Source organism: Aotus nancymaae, unplaced genomic scaffold (assembly GCF_030222135.1).
Source record: "Aotus nancymaae isolate 86718 unplaced genomic scaffold, 86718_ANA_hifiasm-v0.15.2.pri h1tg000003l, whole genome shotgun sequence".
Taxonomy (NCBI): domain Eukaryota; kingdom Metazoa; phylum Chordata; class Mammalia; order Primates; family Aotidae; genus Aotus; species Aotus nancymaae.
In genome coordinates, this window is record NW_026988414.1 from 73,340,001 (window position 1) to 73,363,170 (window position 23,170).

Genomic DNA, 23,170 nt, shown 5'->3' on the forward strand with positions numbered 1-23,170 from the left:
GTTTTTCCATCCGCTCTTTCAGGTCCTTCACAATGTCCATGACGTCTTTCTGGAGCCAAAATAATGGGGTCACATCTCGGCAGTGACGAGCTCCACCCCCACCCTTCTTGGCCCCTGCCAGGACTCACTCACCTGCAGCTTGTCGATGGTCCCCTGCAGGGCCCGCTGGGTCTCCCCACACCCACACTCGCTCCCAGTCCCTGTGGCCCGGGCCGCTGCCTCTGGCTCCTTCAGGGCTGAGGCCACCGGGTGAACCAGGTGCTGGCAGCACACCTGTTGTCTCTGGAGCTGCTCACAGGGCCGTGGCTGCTCCTCCTGGGCACTGGCTCCAGCAGCATTCAGATACGGCACCTGAAGGCAAACGGTGAGGGTTCTTGTAGGGGCATACGCAGGACAGACGGGGCAGGGAGGCGGAGCTCAGCCCCTTCCCTCGGGGCCTCAGAGAGTGCACCTGTCGGTCACGATGGTGTCTGACCACCGGCTCCTGGAAGGGGTGAGGGTCCGGAGGAATCAGAAGGTGGAGAAAGCAAGAGCGTAAGGGGGTCTGTGAAGGACCACAGAGGAAGGTGGCCTGCCCAGGCGCCTGGACCCTGGCTCCAGCCTAAGAGACTGCCTCCCTTGCCTAGAACCCCATGCCTCCTTCCCCAGCCTCGAATCTCACGTCCTTCCTTCCACCATTTAAACTGTAGGCCACAGACTGGTGGACGAGCAGAGGGAGCCAACCACCATCTGCCAAGTGTGCTACATAACTAATGCTTTCCACGCAGCATCTCATTTAATCCTCAGCACCCGCGCAAGGAAAATGCTAACTGCCTTTGGAAGTTAAAGAAACAGAGAGTAGAGATGCAAAGTAGTCAAATGGTGACCAGCGGAATCAAGGCCGGAATCCAGTTGGATCTAAGGAGACTTTCGATTTGATTTGTTTTGTTTTGAGACAGAGTGTCACTCTGTGGCCCAGGCTGGAGAGTCGTGGTGCAAACTCAGTTCACCGCAACCTCCAGCTCCCGGGTTCAAGTGACGCTCATGCCTAGGCCCCCTGAGTAGCTGGCATTACTGGTGTGCACCACCACGCCCAGCTTTGCTGTTGTGGTGGTGGTTGTAATTTTAGTAGAGATGAGGCTTCGCCATGTTGGCCAGGCTGATCTCAAACTCCTGCCTCAGCCTCCCAAAGTGCTGGGATTACAGGTGTGAGCCACCGCACCCAGCGTAAAGAGCCTCTCACACCACTGTCTCTTGCCCTATGACTGGGGGGCTCCATGCCTCTAGCTGGGATGATGTCCAGACCTGGGAGGAGCCCAGGGCTACCCACCTCTAAAAGTCAGAGGGCAGGAAGCAAGAAATGGTCACAGGACTGCCCTGGAGGGTGTGGGGTCACCTGCCCCCAGGTTAGAGCTGCCTGTGGCCTTGCACCTCCCCTCCCCAGAGGCCGGTGCCTGCCTCCCAGCCCTCCTGGATGGGGCAGAGGTTACCGTCTCCTGTTCGTCAAGCTTCTCCTGCAGCTCCTTTCCTTCCTGCTCCAAATGCAGTGTGCTCCTGTTCTCGTTGTCCTAGACAGAGAGAAGCAATCAGCGGCCACCCACTGCAGCTGGAGAGCCCAGAACCTGGTGTCTGCCTCCCATGGCACCGGGAAAGGTGGAGGCAGGTTAGAAAAATTATCTCCTTTCTGTGGCTCACAGGTGCCTTTAGAAGCCCCATTTCATACACTCCCCCATTTTACAGGCGAGAAAACAAAGGCCTGGAGGGCTGGGGAGGAGGGCAGGCTCCCCAGGTGGGCAATGCACCAGCTCCTCCTCCTGCTCCTGGAGCCCCTCCTGCTCAAGAAGCCTCTCCTCCTGTTCTCTCAGCCTCACCTCCTGCTCCCAGAGCCTCATTTTCGCCTCCTGCAGTCTCTCCTGTTCCCATAGCTCGTCTCTCAGGTACTTCATTTCAGTTTTTAGGGTTTTCTCCAAGTCAGAGGGCCCTGCTGGGGTCTTTGGGATTCGGGGTTCAGCTGAGAAAGGAAGCAGACAATAAGGGCCTCTGGATTCTCAATAAAACAAAACAAAACAAAAACCACTCTTCTTGGTGCACAGCTCCTCTGAAGCTCCCCAAACCTGGCCTCACTGCTAATGATTCCTCACACCCAAATGGCAGCCAGTCTTCCAAGCCACTTTCAGATAGAGAGCACTGTGGGTGGCTGACAACGGGCACCCCTCCGTCTTTGCTGATGGGGACACTGAGGCTCACGGAGATTATCAAGACTTGCCATCTCCTGGCACAGACCTCTTTCCCTCTGCCTTAAAGCCCTTACAGCCACCCACCTCCCTGGGGCATTCTAAGCCACCCCACAGCCCTCTGATGCCAGTCCTGCTCCCGGGTCACGCCAGCCCCATCTTACCCAGATGGTTTTGTAGGTGGGCAAGGCTCCCACCTCTATTTTAATTGCATCCTGCTTTTTCTCCATTTTCAATTCTTCAATCTGCCCAAAGCACAGGGGGAAAGGGCCCTGGAGAGAGGGGCTGGTGGCTGGACAGGCTGCCATCTCCCTTTCCGCCCCCAGCTCCACAAAGCCAAGTCCCGTGACCACCCCTGGCTGGACTATTCTCATTTTACAGATGCCCAGAAAGATCCAGTGAGCTATCTAAGGTGGGGGGCTGAAGGGTCAGCTCTCACTTCTCCTGCCATTTGGAGCATTTTCTGCTGCCACTGCGCCCTCTCTGTTTTGAGTTGTTGAGCGTATGTGTCTCTTTCTAGCTGAACTTAACTTAAGACACTCCATCACCTGCAAGGTGGAGGGCTGGCCTGCAGGGTCACTGTACCTCAGCTCAGGGCCTCTTACCTCTGGATCTTTCAAGGTGACACGTGGCGCTGGGCCCTCCTTGTGACCACCTGCTGCTGACTACAAGAGATGAGAGTGCACATGGAGATGTTCTGTCCCCCTCAGTGTCCAAGCCTTTGACTTCCTTTCTTCCCCATCAGCTGGCAGCATTTTCTGTTCTGCCTCTCTCAGACCCTTTGTCCTATAACTGCTTTGTGCCAGCTCCTCTCATGGTTCTTATCTCCCACCATCCCACCCTGGGGCCCAGAGACACTGTCAACGTTTTGAGCTCACGGGGGAAGTGTAGGCTTTTCACACTGTCAATGTCTATGTTAAAGGAGTGAGGCAGCCTGAAACCTCTTGCTCCTAGGTCCCACAGTCCCCATTCCCCATCCAGCTGAAAATTTGTGCTGCGACCAGAGGAGCCAGAAATGGGATGAGAATGCTTAGGGGACTGGGTCCTAAGATCAAAGGCTGGTCTTTCAGCAGTAATGATGGTTCCTAGGGGGACCAGGAGGGGACCACATCAAGGAGATGCCTGAGTCACTGCTCCATGATGGGGGAGGGGGATGCAGGGCTGGGACCCAGGTCCTTGGAGACACCAGCCCAAAGAGCACAGGGAGGTCGCGCTGGGGGAGCAGGAGGGGAGGGCAGAGTCTGCAGCAGGGATTCCCAGGAATCACCAGCCCAAAGTCACCCAGAAATGACTGGTGAGGGCGGGGGCTGGGAGACCCAGGTCCTTAGAGACATGAGCCCACAGAGCCCAGGGAGCTCAGACATGGAGCAGGAAAAGGTGAGGCCCAAGTAGGGAGCGGGGAGCCTCAGGAGTTGCACATCCAAAGTCACCCTGGGGTGATTGGCAAGGGCAGGGGCTGGGCTCCTTGCTGAAGGGGTGGGACTCACTGAAAAGACGTTGGTAGGGGGAGGCCAGAGGCACCGTGGTTGGAGGCCCACCCAGTCTGGTGTGTCTCAGAAGTGTTATGGACTCTGGCAGCGGTCTTGCCGTCGGAGGGGATCTGTGTGCATGTTACCTTTTTCCTAGTCGAGGCTAATTTCTTCTGACATCGCCATGGTGGGGTGGGGAGGGAGGTGGGGTTGGGGAGGGAGGCGGGGTTGAGGAGGGAGGCGGGGTTGGGGCCACATCAGCACAAGTCAAGGGAGCAGTGGTAAGCAGCTCCACTCCCCTACCAGACAGCTGTGTTGACTGAGCCGGAGGAGGCGTAACCAGGGCCCCACTAGAATGTAGAATAGGGGCGTGGCCTTCATGCTCCAAGCCCATTGGTCATGAGAAAGATGAAAGGGTAAGGAGGCGTGGCCAGGCAGCTCCAGAGGGACCTGTGGCGCCCCAAGGAAAGCGTTTCCTGCAACTCCTGTCCCCGCCCACTCTGAGAGAGGGGAGGGGCCACCCACTCCGGGAGAGCGGAGGGGCCGGCTTTTGCTTTTCAACCTTTAAATGTACCAAAGCATGCAGCCCTATGTTTGAAGAGGTGATCTTATGGGGAGATGACAGTGTGGGAAACAATCCTGCCTAGGCCGAGGCCTCATGGAGCCCAGGGTTCCCTAGGGCCAGGAGAGCACTGGAGCACACCCTGACATCCACTGGAAACCTGAAATCCACACCTGCAGATCATGAAGGGGGTTCAGCCTCCAATGCACCTGCAGCCAGGTGAGACAGGCACAGGTGGGCGCCAAGCAGATCTCCTGCCTGACCTTCCTCTCCTGCCTCCCCCAAGCAGAGGAGAAGTGACAGCTGCCCATCAGCCCATTGCCTAGATTGAAGCCACTGAATCTGGGTCCCAACAGGTGAGTGTAACCCCTGACTGTCCCAGGCCCGGCCCAAGGTAGTCATGTCTCTGGTGAGGACGTGGTAGACAGATGTGATGTCCCCAAGTGGCTCTATAAACCTCTTGTTGAGGATAATCAGTGAAATGGGCAAGACCATCATGCTCAGCCAAGAACCTGTCAGGGCCAGAGAGAAGTCACTTTGGTTCCAGGCCTGGCCCTGGAAGGGTAGTGCAGTAGGGGCCAGCCACAGTGAAGGGGAATGGATGGCCATAGGCTGCATGGCCAATGCTGTGAGCTCCTGCAGCACCCGTGAAACATCCGCCCAGGCCTGGCTCTGCACTCACGCTTCTGCCTGGAGCCACAGGTGCCTGGACAGCAGCCTGAAGTATGGATGGTGGAAGGAAAGGCACTTGTGGCCACATGTGGGCACCTAAGCATGGGACAGAGGGGCATCGTGCCCCAAAGAGACCATACAGGCCAAGAACTCAAGCAGATGTATCCCCCTTGTCCGGGTTCACATCAATTAAGTCAGAGCCTGTCCTGATCCTGAAGCTGCAGCTCAGTCTAGCTGACACTCATAAAGAGATGTCAGTGCAGGTCAGGGGTCCCGGCCCAGCCTGCGTCGTCCAGCAAAGCTGTGTGCTGGACAAGAATCTCTGAAGATGAATCCAGGACAAGGATAGCTGTGCCTGGGCAGGGAGTGGGGGAAATGCCCAGGGGCAGGAGGCCTGAGGACCTTTAACTAGGTGGGATGCCAGGTCAGGACTTGCAGAGGAGAAGGTGACATGGCAGCAAGTGCCTGAGGCCAGGCTATAAACCTAGGGGCCGCCTTGTCTAGCCTAAACCATGCTGATGCCCAGTCACCATCCTTCAAACGCCAGAGGCAGGGCTGGGAGGGCCCCCAGACCCCTCTTCCCTCCCGCCCCAAGCAGGTTCTCATGCCTCACCAGAAGGAAAGTTAAATTTTCTATGGGTCACAGCTGGCCAGGTTCTCTGTCACCTGGGGCAGGGGGAGCTGCAGCTGGGTGAGGAAGAACCCAGGTACCAGAGCTAGAAGGGCTTTGGGAAAGCCTTGAACAGGGCCAGGACCTGAGCTCTGCCTGGCTATGGTGACTCTGAGCCAGGCAACCCTACGATAGTCTCAGTCTGTCACTCTGTCTCATGGGGGATGTCGGCATTATTACCTTTGGAGTCAAAGTAGGTAAGTCAGGGAAATCAGAGTTCCCAGTAGGGACCAAGACCAAAGGATGGAAGGGTCTGGCCTGTCCCAGAAGGTCAGGCTGGACGAGGGGCTGTGTGAAGCCCAGGCAGCCAAGGCCCTTGCCCTTCAGGTTACAGGCATCTGGGTCCTCGTCTAGATCCTCAAATGACATCCAGAGACCCAACCCTAGGGACAATTCCTCCCAGCTGGTAGCAGCGAGTCAATCCTTGTACTCACTCCACCAAAAGCTCTGAAATGAGGAGGCCTGCGGGTGAGGGTAATACTCTTCAGGAAAAGGTTCTCACTGGCAAGGATGGTCTGAGCTGCGCCTTAGGGAAGCCAGAGAGGTAGGTGACTGGCCTCCTCACAAAGTCTGCCAGGGAACACAGGAGGGACACAGGTGTAGTGGTGGGAATGTTCTGGAAGATAGCAGACAGCCTCCCACTCACCGTTGGGGCTGAATGAGGTCAGGTCCACACACCAGAAGCTGGTATCCACACACGGGTGCACTTTGTTTCTTGTTTTAGAGACAGGGTCTTGCTCTGTTGCCCGGGCTGGAGTGCAGTGGTGCAATCATAGCTCACTGCAGCCTTGACCTCCTGAGTTCATGTGGTCCTCCCACCTCAGCCTCCTGAGTAGCTGGGACTACAGGCACATGCCACCACGCCTAATTTTATTTTCTGTAGAGACAGGGTCTTGCTACGTTGTGCAGGCTGGTCCCAAGCGATCTTTCCACCTCAGCCTCCCAAAACACTGGGATTACAGGGACAAGCCAGCGCTCCTGGTTCTGCTGCTGCATTTTGGCTGCCTTGGTGCACAGGAGGCATGAGCTGGGGGGCAGAATCTGCTCCTGGACCTTTCCCAGGCCTGCACCCAGACTGACCCCTGGGCTGCAGGAGGCAGGTGTGGAGAAAACGCAGCAAGCAGAGCCGGCTAGCCAGTGATGGAGACCCAGGCTGGGACTAGGAGACGGGTCTCCAACCCTCAGCCTAGTGGCCCTGCCAACCCCTTGAAAGAAAGAAATAAATGACCTAGTCTCAGGTATTTCTCCGGAGCAATGCAAAACGGACTGATACAGCCTCCACGCTTGGTGTCCACTGGACCTGACCACTCGGGGAAGGGCTGCTCTTGACTGACATTAACATCCAGAGTTGTTCCCCTGCTCTGCCTCAGTTTACCTCTCTCAGCTGAGCAGAGTAGGGATAATTGCTTCTCATGTGGGTCACAGGACAAAACAAAGCCCCGAGTCCCACAGGAAGGTAGGTGGGCCGTGTCCAAGGGAAGATAGACCTGGGGAAGTATTTTATGTCCTCAGGGTGGCAGAGGGACATGGAGAAGATGCCTCCTTTGTGGGCAAAGGAGAAAGGAAGATAAACAGAGAGGCGCTGGACACCTGCCTCACCCCAACCTCCCTCACCCCACACCAGGCCCATTCCCACACAGCCCCCAAGTCAGGAGGCACCGTTCTCCTTAGGGTCGGCGGGACTTCCCGGCTGAGCTGGGGAAGCTGACAGTCCGGATTCATCAGGGGCAGCACGTAGTGTAGGTGATGCGCTGGACGGAAGTGGAGAGGGGACACGGGAGCCGTGGTGTCAGGTCTGGGGCTGCCAACGTGGTACCTGCCCTGGCCGTGGGCAGACCATGCTGCTCCACCCTCCCAGATGTGGCCTCTAATTCTAAGGCATCCGAGTTCCAGGCCAGGACTGGAGCCACACCCCCCTTGGGGACGGGGGACACAGTCCACACAGACTTCACTGGTGCTTTGGGCAAAGGCAGCTGCACAAATGAACAGGAGGGAACCCTGTTGGGCAGGAGGAACGGGCCTGGACTACTCAGACCTGCCTCTGTGACAGGACGGTCCCAGCCTCCAGTCAGACTCCTGAGAAGAAAGCTCACTCAGCCAGGGAGTGGGGGGGCGTGGCCTGCAGGCTCCCTGGAGTCTGTAGCCCCTCCCACCCAAGTGACTCCAGAAAAAAGATGCAGAAACAGCAGGTGCTCCTCCCAGCTGCCGGCTGCTTCGTGGTGTGGCCTCAGGGAGCCCGAATGGGTCAAGATGGGGCTGCCGGCAGCTGGGGGCAGGGGGAGAGCTGGGTCCCCAGGGTGGATGCCCAGCAGGGACATGCAGGTGTGGGGAGTGCTGGGTCCTCAGGGCTGAGCCCTTTCTGTCCAGGGGGCCTTGGTGACAAGCCTGCTGCTGAGCTCAGCCCAGAGTCAGGGCCTAGTGGCAAGTAGCCTCTGTGCTTCTGAAGACAGTCCTAGGGTCATTACCCCTCTGCCAGGCTCAAGCATCCAGGCTGTGGAAGGACTAGCATTCACAAAGAAGGGCACTGTGGGTGTGTGTTCCCCAGCAGTCAGGGCCCTTGGTGGACAGAGCCCCCTATGAGGGTGAAAGCCCCCTTCTCACTCCACAGCAATGCTGTGAGAAGGAATTGTAGAGATTTGGGGTGTGGACCCTTCCCACCCCCACCCGTGGGACACTCTGGGTTAATTAAGTGCTGACTTTGGTCTTGCCTCCCCTACATGCTCCTTGGGGCCTACTGGGTCCCTACCCCCAACCCCAGGAGTCCCTCTCCTGGGCCTCAGCCCATGCAATACCCTTTGCTCTGGAGACTTCTTGAGGCCCCCACCTGTGACCCTGAGGAGTCTCTGTGGGAGGGATGCGGGCTCCATGGAGCCCACAGAGAACTCTTAGGGGTGTGGGAGTGACCTTTCTCCTGCCAGTAGGAGGAGAGCCCAGGACACACTCCCTCAAGGGAGGCTGCTCCTCCATTCAAGACAGTTGCCAACATGTAAGTGATGTGTGTCAGGCAAGCAGCAGGGACACAGGTGTGCAGCAAGGGGAGGATGGAGAAGGGGGAGGGAAGGAAGAGGAGGGAAGATCTAAGGAAAAATAAAGCACCTTCTCCAGTCATGTGCTGGCAATGAGACGGATGTGACTGACAGAGCTGATGAGGCACCCATGGCTGCCCAGGGCCTGGGGGAGCCCAGGGTTCAGAAACTCCACCTCCACTGCAATTCTACCGTCCCTGTAGGAGCAGCCTCACGTGATTTCCCCGTGGCTCACGCCCCCATTCCTCAGGTTGTGGGACTGAGTTTAGGGGTTGCTGGATTTCTAGCCAGGCTTCCCAGCCCCGCCTGGGGATTTCCCTGCTCCAGATTCACCAAGACTTTGCATGCCTGGTTCTGTCCACCCAGACCCCACTTTGCACGTTACTTCCTACTTGTCTTCAAGGTCCAGTTTAGGAACCCCTTCTGGGTCCCAAGGACCCTCACCCAGGCTGACACTGCAGTGGCCAATGTGTTGTGCTTACCTGTCCCCTCCACAGCCCAGAAGTCTTCCTGGGCCAGTATGAATAGTGTAAGGGGATGATGGCAGCTGCCACTCCAAATCCCAGCCTAGTGTCAGGCCAGGCTGCTACAGGAGGGATGGCGCGGCTGGGCCCCACCACCAGGATGCCACGCAGGTCTAACTCGCCCAGTGGACTGGCCCCAGGTCCAGGTGGAGGGGGAAGACCGGCCCAGGAAGCCACCTTAGCTGCCCTGAGAACAAGCCTTTGAGGAAATCGAGCCCAGCTGGGGCGGGGTCTCTAAAGGGTGGACCCAGCACACCCACCCACCCCCAACCCAAGCTAAGATCAGTGGGCCACATGGTCACCAGCAATGGGGAGGTTGGGACAGTTCTACAGACCATGAAGGGCATGCTTGGCCCTGGGAGAGGGGCACGTGCTGGGGTCTGGTGACCAGCATTTCTCACCAGACGGTAAGCTACCGACCCACCACCACCAGGACCCATGGGATCCCAGGAAGGAGGGATTTCCCGAAGCAAGTATGCATGGGAGAGGGCCCCACAGAGCCAGAGCGGGCTGCTCGCTGGAGCAGGAGCCGCTCAGCACCTTCTGGACTGCGAACAGGGGGAGCAGCCTGAGAGCAAGGGGTAGGCACACAGTGACGGACATGAAAGCCACCACCCCACACACGGCCAGGCCCCACTTCCAAACACAAGCCAGGTGCTTTAATGGCTGCCTCTAGGGCCCAGAGGATCATCAGCATCCCTTAAATAAGGCCCAGAGCTCGCTAGCCTCTGGCTCAGCTCAGCCCTCCACAGGCAAGTGGTTGCCAGTGGGCCTGGCTGATGGGCTCTGGCTTGGGGAACAGCAGGATCCTCAGTCCAGATCTTCAGAGGCCTTCTGGGCCTGAGCTGCCACTCAGCCCACCTGCACCCGTCCCTGAGTCCCGGCAGCTGCTTCGCTTCTAGAAAACACAAGTTTCCTGGGAGAACGCCTGGGGCAGGGGAGGCAGTTCAGGGAAGCACTGCCGTCAATTCAGGACAGGCCTGGGGCCCCCTGGGGTGACAGTGACGGCCCAGAACAAGGACACCAGCTCCAGGCTGCATCCTGCACCAACACTGGGGATCGGGAGTGGGCAGTGCAGGTTCCCTCAGGGAGCTCCAGGCTGGAGGGCTGGGGCCAACCCAACCCCAGGTGCTGGGGGTGACTCCTGAAGGTGTGAGTCACACCCACTGCATAAGGTACCACTCTACGACAGCCAGGTCCTAAGACACACGAAGACTTTCTATAGGAAGGTTCTCTGGCTCTGATTCTCCACCCTGTCCCAGGGAGGAAGCAGACACCAACCCGTGACAGAGTACGTGTCAGGCAGCATCCACACGACAACCCTGTGAGGTAGGTGGCGTTGTCCCATTTTCCACGTGGGGAATGAGGACTCAGCAGAGGTGATGTGTCCTGCCCAGGTCACGCAGCAAGAACACGAGCCAGGATTCAAGCCCAGGCCTGTCAGGCTCCAGAGCCCATGTATGTGCTCTCTAGGGAAGAACAGGAAAGAGTCCTATCCAATAAAGACCATCACATGAAAAGCTCAGAGGCTCGCAGCCCATCCTGGGTGGGCCCCAGGGTCAGAGGTGGACCCCCTCCAGGAGAGCAGCCACGGCCCCAGCATCCACTCCTGGCCCGGGCAGCTGGGCAGGCAGAAGGAAGGCTGGAGAGTGACCGCCGTACACACGGCACCTGCAACCAGCGCTACAGGTGAGGGCTCCGGCGGTCCAGCAGCTGTGGGCGGTGCGAGGGCCGGTCTGGTCTTGAGGCCCTGTGGCCCCAGGTGGGCAGGGCCAGCCCATTGAGCCAGGTGGTCTCCAGCAGACTGCGGAAGCGGGCCTTCAGCGTGGGGCCAGGAGGGCTGGCACTGGCAGGAGGGGTAGTGGAGGCACCACAGGACTCTTCCCCAGCAGCTGCCTCTGCTTTCTCTGGGCCAGGACTTGGTGGCTTCCTCCCTGGCTTCCTGACCTTGGGGGCCAGTGAATTTCGAGCCAGGGCAAGTCTCTCTGGCTCATATCTGGCCACGGTGGGCTCTGAGGGGGACACAGCTCCAGCCTCAGTGTCAAAGTCACCTGCAAAATGAACACACAGTCAGGCTGCAGACCCCGTACCCTCAGGTCCCACCTCCTGGCCTCCAGAGCCTCCCAGACAGTGCTTCTGCTCTGCCCCACATCAGGTTGGCATCACACCTCTTCCCCACACGTGCCTACTGGCCAGACCATCCAAGCCAAAAAGATGGGCTTCTCCACGGGTGACCCCAGAGCTCTATCTGATGCGGGCACTGCTCAGGAGAGGCTGTTTGTGTACAAGGATGAGAGGCAAGGAGCTCAATGGGTCAGGAACCATTGGCCTGGCCCAATACCCATTGTCCAGATGGGAAAACTGAGGCATGTGAACAGAGGGCCCTGCCATACATAAGACAGCCATCATCTTTATGCTAGCCCCAGAGCCAGAACCCAAGCCCCAGCCCAGGCCCAGGCAGGGACTGCCCTAAAAGGCACGCTGGGGAGCGCAGGAACCCAGAAGAAAGACAGGCCAGAATCATTGTCTAGGGGAACACACAGAAAGGTGGCCCCCAAGGACAGGGAGAGGGAGTGAGAACAGGGGCAACATGATTCAGCCAGAGGCAGGAAGCCTGGTCCCAGTCACTTCCTTCCCAGGCCCCTGACTCTTGCAAGCTCCACTCAGAGCAGGCGGGGACTGTGTGGAGCCCAGACTCCACTGCCTACCAGGCAGCCCAGAAGAAACGGACCTGACCCTCTTTGGACCCCAGACAGCCCAACTGTATGGGGAGAGAACTGAGCTGGGCAGCCCGGTCCTGAGTGATGCCCGACCCTCACTCAGTAACAGAACGACCGAGCCTGGATTTCCTTTGCATCCCAATAAGGCATCTGCTCCAATTTTGTAAACGTTCAGGGATCAGGGATGCTGGTCAGCCAGGCTGCTGATCAGCATCCGCATCTCACTGCCTCAGGCCCTTCTCCATCCTGACCAGGTAAGGGCCAGGGCAAGGCTGCTGCTATGGGGATCGAACTAGGAGGAACAGTTTCTATAGGAAGCGGCGGATGGGAGAGGGTGGTGGTGGAGGCCACAGGGAGAGTAAAACTAGAGGGGGCCTCAGGCCGTGATGCCAGGTGTACTGATGTAAGAGGGGCAATGGTGGAATCCACCTGGTTCCATCATCAGATCCCTAGCTGAAGAAGTGGGATCATACATGCCACAGGACACTTCGGCAGTTGTGTGATCCTCCAGGACATTAAAAAAACAAGCTGGAGAACAGTAGACACAAGACATCGAGTAGAGGAAAAACAAAGCACAAAACAACGCAGCCTAGGGGCACACTTCTGTGACGTCAGGGCTGGGGAGGACTGCAAAACCGCACGGTCAAAAAGGCACCTGTGACCCTCAGCAGGTCTCGCGCATGAGGAGCTTTGTGAACAGGGGTGCCCTTCACTGACGTGGAAAAGACTGAGGGTGGCGAGTGAGGAAGGCTCAGGAGTGTGATTTGGGATAAGTTCAGTGTGGGAGAGAGACCCAGTACAGAAGACCAGCAGGCAGTGGGTTATTTGGGGCTAAAGCTCAGAAATCGGGAGGCTGGGCTAGACTCAGGGAAATAATCTCAGCTAGAAAACAGGGTCTCACCAGAGCACCAGGAACACCACACCCAAGATGGAGAAGGCACAGGCAGAGGAGGAGGGACCCAGGAAGGTGTGGCACCAGGGGAGGCCAAGGAGTTTCCATGGGGACAGAGCAGCTGGCACTTTCAGAGGACTAGAAAGGAGGCTATGAAGGTGCTCACTAACAGTCTGGAGGGTCAAGGGGTGGGGGTACCTAGAGCCCACCCAAGAGTCCCCTGCCCAGGCAGGAGGAGTCCCTAGAATTACTCAGCCCCAGCTGTGACCACTCACACAGCACACACACCTGTCACTTGCTCACACCGCTCCGGTGGCCACTGGGGCAGCCCCATGCTCACCCAGCTGGCGGCGTACACAGTCACGCCACTGCAGGCCGAGCAGGTCGGGGTAAATGTCGGGCAGCTGGCGCAGTGCCAGCAGCTTCAGCATGCGTGAGGTACAGCCCGGCAGGGCGAGCTCCCGCAGCGCCCGCTCCTCTGACAGCGTGGTGGGCCGCAGCTCCACACGATGCTCCTGCAGCACATGGTCCACAGAAGCAGGTGGTAGCCGAGGGAAGAGCCGCTCCTTCACCAGGTGGATGGGCACGAAGATGGCGCCAGCTCGCACCACGTGGGGGAAGGGGCACCGGTGGGTGCGATCGAAACGCTGCAGCTGGGACAGCAGCTTGGCCAGCAGCCCCTGCACACCCTGGCAGTTCTGCCACGCAGCCTGGCCCCAGGGCCCAGCCGTCTCTAGCCACTCGCGAAGCTTCTCTGGAGGAGAGTGGGCCACTGAGCCTGAAATAGCCTCACACAGCGATGTGTGCAGTCCTGTAAAGTGCTGCTCCGGGGAGTCCTCTGCTGCTGAACTAGATGCCGGAGCAGGGCCTGGAGCCTGAGCCTGAGCCTGAGCCCAAGCCAAAGCTGGAGCAGGGGAGGCCACAGCTGTGGCTGGAGGGCTGGGCAGTGCCAGGCTGAAGCAGGTCAGGGACAAGGGCTGCTGAGCGAGAATCTGCAGTCCAATGGGCCCAGATGTGGGGGTGGGCGCAGGCTGTGCAGGAGCAGGAGCTGAGGTGGGCGTGGACGGGACCACAGCTGCAGGCACAGGTGCCGGACGAAGGATCTTGAACTTCCGGAACATGAAGGCCACAGAGCTGTGGAAGCTGGTGCTTGGCGTGTTATCTGTGGTCACTGGCACCCCAGGCAAGCCTGGTGCTTCTGTGTCTACCTTTTTCAGGCCTGGCAGATCTGACGCCATGTTGCCCACATCTGGCACGTCCCCAGCTGCAGTGAGTTTGGCATGCTCCACAGGACTGGAAGCCTTGACGGGGGAGGCCTCTGCTGTGGGCCTCCTCATACTCAAGTCCAGGGCTACATCCTCCTTAAGAAAGCCCCTTAAGGGCTTACTCCCTGAGGGGCCCTCCTGGGTGGGCAGGGACCCCCTGCATTCTTTGTCCTGGCTTTCATTGGTGGCTGGGGCTGAGTCAGGCTCGTCTGTGGCAGAGTCAGGCTCAGCTGTGGCCTCAGGTGCATCCAGATAGTCACGGTAGGGGGCCAGGCTGAAGACGTTGTCAATAACAGGCATTGGTGGAGAGCTGGGTGGCCTCATACCCTCCTTCTGTGGAAGAGACTGGCACTCCCGGGCACAGGGGGGCAGTGCCGGCGGAGTACGGGGAACTGGACTGTCTCTGATGACGATGGGCGGCCCAGAGTGCTCACTGAGCCGTGGCTGGAGCTGCTCTTTCCTGCAGCTGGGCAGCCAGGTCTTCTCTTCCACTTCCTGTGCAGGCCTCCCAGGCTCCAAGCAGGGCTGGCTGGCTGGGGAAGGCTGGCATGCCCTCTGGAAGGAACCGGGCTGTGGCATAGCCTGCACATTGTTCTGGGAAGGTGGCGTCCCTCCAAGCCCAGGGGATGCTCCATAGAGAGAGAGATCATCCCGGGCATACGGAAAACCCAGTGTTTGGGGGGCAAAGTCCAGTGGGCACCGTGGAGCAAGAGGCAGCTCCAGCTTGAGGCCTGGTGAGGGTGCTGGGTGGGGGGCAGAGGGGTAGGGGTAAGTGTCCAGCGCCACCGGGGGAATGTACGGTGCCTGGGCTGCCTGCTGCCTCAGGTAGGGGCTGCCCAGCCCACCAGCCTGGTACCCGGTCCCTTTGCGGCCCCCCAGAGGCTGCAGTGGGAGTGCTGGGCTGTAGCTGCCCTGCTTCTCTGGGTGGCGACAGGCTGGAGGGCAAGGTGGGGCCTGTGGAGGGTGGGGTGGTGGGTAGTGGGTGGGCCCCGTATCCTGACAGGGTGGCCCCAGGGGCTGGGCCAGCTGGGTCCAAGGATTGGAGGGCCCCTCGGACACTGCTTGCTTGGAGTTCCTAGGGTAAGAACCTGTGTACCTGGAGGCCAGGAAGCCCGTGCTGTGGATGGCCTGATACTTCTCCAGGAAGGGCTGGCAGGGAGAGAAGCTCCCTGAGGAGTCTTTGCTGGATCCCCCAGCTGGCACCCCCCGCAAGAAGGTGCCATCCAGGGTCTGGCCCTTGCTAGGAGCTGTGGCCAGAGAGCAGGGTGGGTCAGCCGAGGGTAACAGGGGCCCGGTCACCAGAGTCCAGTCAACATCCAGTGGCCTCTTCACCGCTCCTTCCCCCAGGCAGGTGGAGAGCCCATAGCACAGAGGGTTGCGGTATACAGGTTTGGGCACTGCCAGCGGCGGGCCTGGGTAGGAGTGGGCCTGGGGACTGAAGGGCAGGAGCTCAGCAGAGCTGGAGTCCCGCATCTTCTCAGCGCCTTCTGCCGGCGAATGGTAGAACAGGCAGCTGGTCAGCAGGTTTTCCGCCCGGAGTGGGGGTCCTGCCATCCCCGTAGAGTACAAGGGTGGGTATGGGGTCCAGGATGCCAACTGCTCAGACTCGGCCTTGGCAGCATCCCCCATGGAGCAGGAGAAGTAGGACCCCTTGTAGCTGCAGGGGACCTGGCTGCCAACAGAGGGGGGCAGGCCATGCTCAGGCACCAAGTCTGTCTCTAAACGGGGCAGCTTGCCATACATCACAGGCCCCAGAGTTCCCAGTGGTCGCTTCTCTGCCATCGTTATGAAGGCCTCGAGCCCTCCTGGGCCCCTGCTACTCAACTTCTGACCTGGGATAGAGGGAGAGAGGCAAGCGCTGTCAGGAAAACAGGCTACAGGCAAGCAGAAAAGGGCTGCTCCCATAGGCTCACTGCCACACCCAAGAACCTAACCCTTAATTGATGCCCTGTTAAGACTGAGTGCATGAGCCACATGACAGGGGTTTTCAATTCCTGTGTGTATTTTTTTGAGACAGGGTGGCTGGACGTGGTGGCTCACACCTGTAATCCTAGCACTTTGGGAGGCCGAGGTGGGTGGATCACTTGAGGTCAGGAATTCAAGACCAGCCTGGCCAACATGATGAAATCCCATCTTAAAAAAAACAAAGAGATAGGGTCTCACTCTGTTGCCTGGGCTGGAGTGCAATGATATGAACTTGGCTCACTGCAGTCTCAACCTCCTGGGCTCAAGTCATGCTCCCAGTTCCAAAGGAGCTGGGACCACAGGCACCTGCTACCACACCTGGCTAATTTTAGTATTTTTTTTTTTTTTTTTTTTTTTTTTTTTTTGGAGACGGAGTTTTGCTCTTGTTACCCAGGCTGGAGTGCAATGGCATAATCTTGGCTCACCGCAATCTCCGCCTCCTGGGTTCAGGCAATTCTCTTGCCTCAGCCTCCTGAATAGCTGGGATTACAGGCACGCACCACCATGCCCAGCTAATTTTTTGTATTTTTAGTAGAGACAGGGTTTCACCATGTTGACCAGGAAGGTTTCGATCACTTGACCTTGTGATCCACCCGCCTCGGCCTCCCAAAGTGCTGGGATTACAGGCGTAAGCCACCGTGCCCGGCCCCTAATTTTAGTATTTTTCATAGAAACAGGGTCTTACTATGTTGCCCTGGCTGTCTTGAACTCCTGGACTCAAGAGACCCTCCCACCTTGGCCTCCCAAAGTGCTGAGATCACAGGCATGAAACACCCATTACACCTGATCCCAACTCGTATATTTTAAGCTGCAGAACCATTTGTTTAATGAATTATTCTACACAGACCCCCCACCCCAACACTCCAGGGGCCCCTTCTGTTGGATTTTCCTACATACAACTCCCAAGACCCTCTCCTTCTTAGGGTTTCACAATTTGTAGGCACACTGGGTCTGAGGGTCACTTGGCGTACCCTACCCCCACCCCTTCTTGGAAGCAGGTCTCCTGCCTCCCACCACGGGGTTCTATTTCAAGATGCCATAGTGATGCCCACTGCAGCCAAAACATGGAATCTGAGTACTGTCTACAAATTCACGGATTTCTTGTGACACTCCTCTGACCTGCTCATCTTGTCAAAAATGGCAGAGCCGGGCCTCCAGCCCAGATCCCTAGGCCCAAAGCCAACACAGAGATTCTGGACTTAGCTCTGGAGGGCAGTCCCTTAGGAGAAGTAACAGGGAACATCAGTCAGTACAAGACACATCCCTCCCAAAAGCTCCTCCCCCTCTGCAGGAGTCAGGGCAGCCCAGCAGATGTTGCTGCAGCACCAGCAGAAAGGTCCCTGAGCAAGAGGAGCCTGGATCCACCCCCAGCCCCCAAGCTGCAGATGGCTGATTCCAAGGCACACGGGGCGGGGAGGGGGGGGCAAGACAGCACCAGGGACGTGTATGTAAGTTGAGGGAGGCAGCTGGGTGTGGTGGCTCACGACTGTAATCCCAGCACGTTGGGAGGCCTAGGTGGGCAGATCATTTGAGGTCAGGAGTTCAAGACCAGCCTGACCAACATGGTGAAACCCTGTCTCTAGTAAAAATACAAAATATTAGCCAGGCATGGTGGTGCATGCCTGTAATCTCAGCTATACAGGAGGCTGAGGCAGGAGAATTGCTTGAACTCAGGAGGCAGAGGTTGCAACGAGCCAAGAAAGTCCAGGGAGGGAGGCCCCAGGGGCCACAGAGTGCTAACTGGCCACTACTCCCATTGTATTATTGATGGAAAAACTGTGCTGAAGAAAGACAAAGCTCTAAGGCAAGACACCAAGGAAGGATGGGGACTGTCCTCGGGGCAACAGATGCCCAGTGACCCATGAGGGGGTCATCTAAAGCCTGTCTGCTGGGGCCACGCTGACTTGCCTCTACCTCCGCCAGCCAGCATCCTGCTCCTAGAAACTCAGTGGCTTACAAAGGATCAGCCAGCTCAATCTTGCTACGATTAGGGCAGTGTCACAGGTTTCAGTGACCAGCAAGAAAGGACCAGCCCTCTCCTTGCTTCTGGCTGGAGCCAATGACAGCCACAGGCTGAGCTAGACCAGCACATTCTGGGGCTAGGAAAGGCAAAGCTAGTGTGGGGGCCAGTGCCCACGCCCACCAAGGCAGACTCAGAAAGCTGGTTCAGCTCCTGGACAGAACCCCACACCTCAGGCCAGCCTACAGAAGACATGGAGGGGCCATTAGGACACAGGTGACAGTACCAACAGCAGTGTCCTATGAGAGAAACCTGCTATCCAGGGGTGCAAGCCCCCTTCTCACTCCACAGCAGTGCTGAGAAGGAATTGTAGGTTTTTGGGGTGTGGACCCTCCCCACTTCCACCCTTGGGACACTCTGGGTTAATTAAGTGCTGACTTTGGTCTTGCCTCCCCTACATGCTCCTTGGGGCCTACTGGGTCCCCACCCCCAACCCCAGGAGTCCCTCTCTCCTGGGCCTCAGCCCATGCAATACCCTTTGCCCTGGAGACTTCTTGAGGCCCCCACCTGGGACCCAGCCAGTAGACAGGAGGCCACCTGGGACCCTCGGGAGTCTTTGTGAGAGTGGTGGGGACTCCATGGAGCCCACAGAGAACTCTTAGGGGTGTGGGAGTGACCTTTCTCCTGCCAGTAGGAGGTGGAGAGCCCAGGATACACTCCCTCAAGGGAGGCTGCTCCTTCATTCAAAACAGTTGCCAAAATGTAGGTGCCTCCTTCCCTGACCCACACTGAGGCAACCAGGCTCTCGGACAGGGCATGTGCCCAGGGAGCAGGGTCAGGTCATCCTGGAGAAGCAGCTCTGTTGATCCTCCCTGCCAAGCTCCAACCTCACTCAGCACCCAGGCCAGGGTCCCGGAGAAGAGCCCACCACCGCAGCACCACCCCTGCCTCAGGCAGTGGGAAAGGAACAGCTGTCTCCGTTCCCGCTTTCAGCTTCCAGGGGCCTCGGGATGGCCGATGGGAAAGACCAGGAAGAACTCGATTCTGCCCAATTGTGGCCAGCATCTGGATGCTCCCGGAAGGCTGGATCGGGCCTCGAGGAGGGTTCTTCCACCTCCCACCTTCCCTACCTGAGGCTCTGGGCTCTCCAGACAACTACAACCCAACCTGGGGCAGCCCAAAGTCTCCAGTGGAGGGGAAGGTGAACAGATCGGTCTCTATCTCCTTTCTCCTAACCGCCCTGAGCATGACTCTGGTGCCTGGGGCCCACAGCCAACTTGGCTTTGAGGCTGCAGCGGCACCAGACCTGGCGGGCTTCCGGGTGTCCCCAAGCCCCTCCCGGCAGCGCTGAGACGCACATGCATCCAGCAGGCTGACACACAGGCCGCCGCCACGCATGCAAACCCGTGCCTGCACGTCCGTGCATGGCCCACATCTGCACACACGCCATTCCAGAACTGCGCTCTCCCCTCGCTCGGGCCCCGGCACACGTGTGCACTCAGGAAAGCCCACGCACCCAGCCCCACACCGACGCCCGCAGACCAGCTGGAGGTCCCGGAGCAGGGGCGGCCTGGCCGCGGGGTCCGGGCAGCCTCCGCCTCAGGGCGATCCCTCCAGCCTGGGCTGAGGCCAGAGGGTGAGTCAAGAGGTGGCAAGGAAACCACAGGGCCGTCCCATCCCAGCAGGGCGCGTCCAGGGCCCCGCGGCGCCTCAGCACCCGCCGCCCCAGGCCCAGCCCTCCAGTCACCCCTTGTCCCCGCCCCCCTACAACATCCCCTTCCCCTCAACAAGATTCCCCTCCCCCCAGCAATCCACGTGAGCCGGGCCTTGCAGGAGGCCCGAGAGCTCGGCCTGAGCCCCTTCTCGCTAGATTAGGCGTCTGGCCTCAGCCGGAGCCCCAGAGCGAGAGCAGGCCCGGGGAGCCTCGAAGTCCGGGGAAAGTCGGAGCAGCGGCGCCACCCCTGCCCCGCAGCCCGCCAGAGGGGGCCAGCGGCAGCCAGAAGCCTCAGCACCACGGCCCAGGAGCGGCGTGCTCAGTCCCCGGGCCGACCGGTAGGGGCGCCCTGGGGCAGCGCCACCCGCCCCTTCCCCACACGCGCCGCCCGCAAACTCGGCCCAAGTTTCCGCGCCCGCCCAGCGGGAAAGCTCCTACCTGCAGAGCGCCAGACCTCCCACCGCCGCTACCCCAGGCCGCCTCCGCGTCCGCATCCTCCAACGTCGCTCAGGCTCCGGGTCCTGGTCCGGCCGGGCCCTGCGCGGGAAGTCGCGACGAGCACCAAGCCCGGAGCAACCCTCCTCGCTGCCGTTCGCGCCGCCGCCGGGCGCCGTCTGCGGTCCCTCGCGGGGCGGGCTGGGGGCGGGGCGGGGGCGGGGCGGCTCGCGGGGTGGGGGCAGAGCCCGGCCCCGCCTCTGGGAGCCTGCGGGTGCCGAGCGCCCGCGTGGGACCAGCTAGCTCGCCGGGAGCGGGCCGCGGGCGCCGTGCGCCGCTAGTACCCGCCACGCTCCACGAACTAGTGCCCGGCGGGCCCGTCACGCGCCCTCAGTCACTCCGTTAGATCGTTCATTCACTGCCACTTTCTAGCAATGCGACCTTGCTCCTGCCACTTGACCTCGCTGAGCTTCAGTTTCCTCATTTGCAAAAGTGGAATTCTGTCTTCCTCATAGCAGTGGCAGTGTAAGCGTGGAAAAGGGTGTTTGCAAATATGTGGCACGCAGTAGGTGCCGGCACTCCCCTGTCCAGCACTAGTTGTATTAGGGGGCTGGAGAAGGGCTCCTTGATCTGTTTCCTCATTTCTGTGTAGTCAGTGAGGACAATTTCCAAACAAATGTATTTCAACTCCTGCTAGGGCAGGACTGTCTGAGGAAGCAGCGATCTCTCCATCCCTGGAAGGGCTGGTAATGAGAGTGCTGGGGAACTTGCAAAGTAAGCGAGGCTGCCTCCGTGAGGCAGACCTGCGTGAAGCCTGTGAGGCCGGTGGGGTTGAAGCATGCTCAGCCAGGAATGGTGTATGGCGAAGAGAGGCTGGAGGGGTGGAAGGGGTGCCTCTCCCTGGGCCATCTGACTGTGGATGAGAGCCCTTCAGTGCTGCTACTTGATCTGAAGAAATCTGGTTCCTCGAAGTTCCTGGGCTGCCCGACGTCTGGGAAAAGGTGTGCGCAGTGGGGGAGGGGAAGGCAGGTGGCCATGCCAAAGGTCAGAGTCAGTTCGGGAAGCAAAACTACCCCTCAAATCCCAAAGGTAGGTTCTGCCTGAGTCAGAGCAGAACAGGCCTGAGGCTGCAGGTTCTAAGACTCACCAAGCAGCTGGAGCAGCTGGAGCTGAGGAGGGGCTGGGCACTGCAGGTAGGAAGAGGAAGTGAGGTCACCTGGGGGAGGGGGAAGAGTGTCACTTCATTTAGAGCTGAAAGACCTTGAAATAGTCTGGAGGCCAGGAGCGGTGGCTTACGCCTGTAATCCCAGCACTTTGGGAAGCCAAGGCAGGCGGATCACGAGGTCAGGAGATCGAGACCATCCTGGTTAACACAGTGAAACTCTGTCTCTACTAAAAATACAAAAAATTAGCCGGACATTGTGGCAAGCACCTGTAGTCCCAGCTACTCGGGAGTCAAAGGCAAGAGAATCGCTTAAACCCAGGAGGCGGTGGTTGCAGTGAGCCGAGATCACGCCACTGCACTCCAGCCTGGGCAACAGAGCGAGACTCCATCTCAAAAAAAAAAAAAAAATTACAGTCTGGAACTATCTGGGGAGTAGACACTCAGAAAGGGTTGGGGCTTTCCCCAGGTCACACAGCAGACTGGTACGAAATCCCAGATCTCCTGGCTCCCAGCCTGGGGCTCTTCCTGCAGCCACACCTTAGCCTCAGGAAAATACATCTGTGTGCTGACAGCTAGAGGGTCACATCAAACATCACACCCTTAACCCCAGCCTGCAGCCCCTCTGATCACAAGCTATTGCCTGCTCTTGACCCTTACCAAGTCTGCTCGCCCCTCCTTCCTCTAGCACCACACCCATGACCCTATCCTAGTGGCGGTGCCCTGCTAGTGGGGGTGGGGAGGAGGGCCGTGTTCTTAGCCCTTGGGGTCTAGGATGCTCAGGTTGTGTGCTCAGATGTGCCTGGTGGTCTCTCCAGTTTCTCTGAGCTAGAGTGGGACCCAACCAGGCCGGGATGAGCAGCTGCCTGCGACACTAAGGGCCAGTTAAGATTCTGCAGCGCCGCTGAGCCTTGTGTTAATTCAGGGACACCTCACACAGACCACAGCCCCGCTCAGCCGTACCTTGTCTATTGCTTTTCCACATCACTTACACACCCTGGACTGCCAAAGAAAGGACACAATACTGGGGGACTTGGAAGCTATTTGTAACTTTCTGAGCCTCAGGTTTCCTCATTGCAAAATGGGAACAGTGGGAGATCTGCCTTACCAACGGCGGTGTCGGCCAACATAGGTGTGAGAAATTGCCTGTAAACTCTAGGAAACTCGGTGTCCCCACACAATGAGCTCCTGAAGGCTCTGACCTTGCCCTTTTCCTCTCTACACCACTAGTTGTGTGTAGAGCCTGTGGAGAATGAAGGCAACCAACACAAGGTAACCGCCTTGGGAGTTCCACATGTTTTTATCAGCACTGTGGTCTTGCAGAGATGTGATATTCTAATCAGAAGGAATCGTGCGAATAAAAGCAGAGAAGGGAACAGTCTGTCCTTATATGGGCTTCCTGGGTGGAGTTAACACAGAAAAAGAAAGTAGTATAGAAAAGGAGGTTTCTTCCCACCCCACCCCCACCAGGTCTGCCGTCTGCTCCCTCTTCCACCCCACCCCAGACACTGGTTGCTTCTCCCGGCTCCCTGGGAAGGCAAGGTAAAAGGTCAGCTCCTGAGCCTTGGCTTATTATGCTGGTTATGAATAACAAAGGCGCTCCCTCCAATGAGGCCACACCTGCTATTTACAAATCTCCTTCCTTGGAGGAGCCCCCAGAGGACTGTGAGGTGGAGCTGGCAGCTACTCTACAGGCAGGGAAACAGAGAAGCATGGCACCTTTCCCTAAGACACACAGCAATGCCCCCTTCCATCCTTGCAGACCCAGCTACAGACGCTGCCTCCTCCAGGGAGATCTCTCAGACTGCTTTTGCTGCCCTGTCCGCCCTCTACTTCCTCATTGCTCCCTCTCCCCTCCCAGAAGAGGAATATCTCAGTGTCAGTGGTTGGGTATGGAGCCCCCACATCTATCTAGGAGATA

General features: G+C 58.6%; 2 protein-coding genes across 2 annotated transcripts in view; both read right to left on the bottom strand.

The window, feature by feature from the left end:
- Nucleotides 1-729, bottom strand: part of LOC135275313 (golgin subfamily A member 2-like) — a 2,388-nt gene extending 1,659 nt beyond the window's left edge. The window contains exons 1-4 of the mRNA XM_064376781.1: nucleotides 724-729; nucleotides 452-484; nucleotides 133-351; nucleotides 1-49 (exon numbers count right to left, since the gene is read on the bottom strand). The exon at nucleotides 1-49 is cut by the window's left edge and continues 45 nt beyond it. Of these exons, the coding sequence (XP_064232851.1) occupies nucleotides 1-49; nucleotides 133-351; nucleotides 452-484; nucleotides 724-729 (307 nt within the window). The remainder of the gene's footprint in view (nucleotides 50-132; nucleotides 352-451; nucleotides 485-723) is intronic.
- Nucleotides 730-9,773: 9,044 nt separating this feature from the next.
- CUNH15orf39 (chromosome unknown C15orf39 homolog) lies at nucleotides 9,774-20,268 on the bottom strand. Its single transcript, XM_012457625.3, has 3 exons — nucleotides 20,091-20,268; nucleotides 13,089-15,845; nucleotides 9,774-11,187 (listed from the first exon to the last, which is right to left on the bottom strand). Exons 2-3 carry the CDS (start codon nucleotides 15,793-15,795, stop codon nucleotides 10,820-10,822), a joined length of 3,075 nt encoding a protein of 1,024 aa, XP_012313048.2. The 5' UTR covers nucleotides 15,796-15,845; nucleotides 20,091-20,268; the 3' UTR covers nucleotides 9,774-10,819.
- Nucleotides 20,269-23,170: the final 2,902 nt, after the last annotated feature.

Bases quoted from the DNA above. Each gene is read 5' to 3' on its own strand.
- CUNH15orf39 (XM_012457625.3), bottom strand. From the start codon at position 15,795: ATGGCAGAGAAGCGACCACTGGGAACTCTGGGGCCTGTGATGTATGGC. The intron at 11,188-13,088 runs GTGAGCATGGGG...TTCATTTTGCAG, and splicing joins CTGTGTACGCCGCCAGCTGG to GTGACTTTGACACTGAGGCT.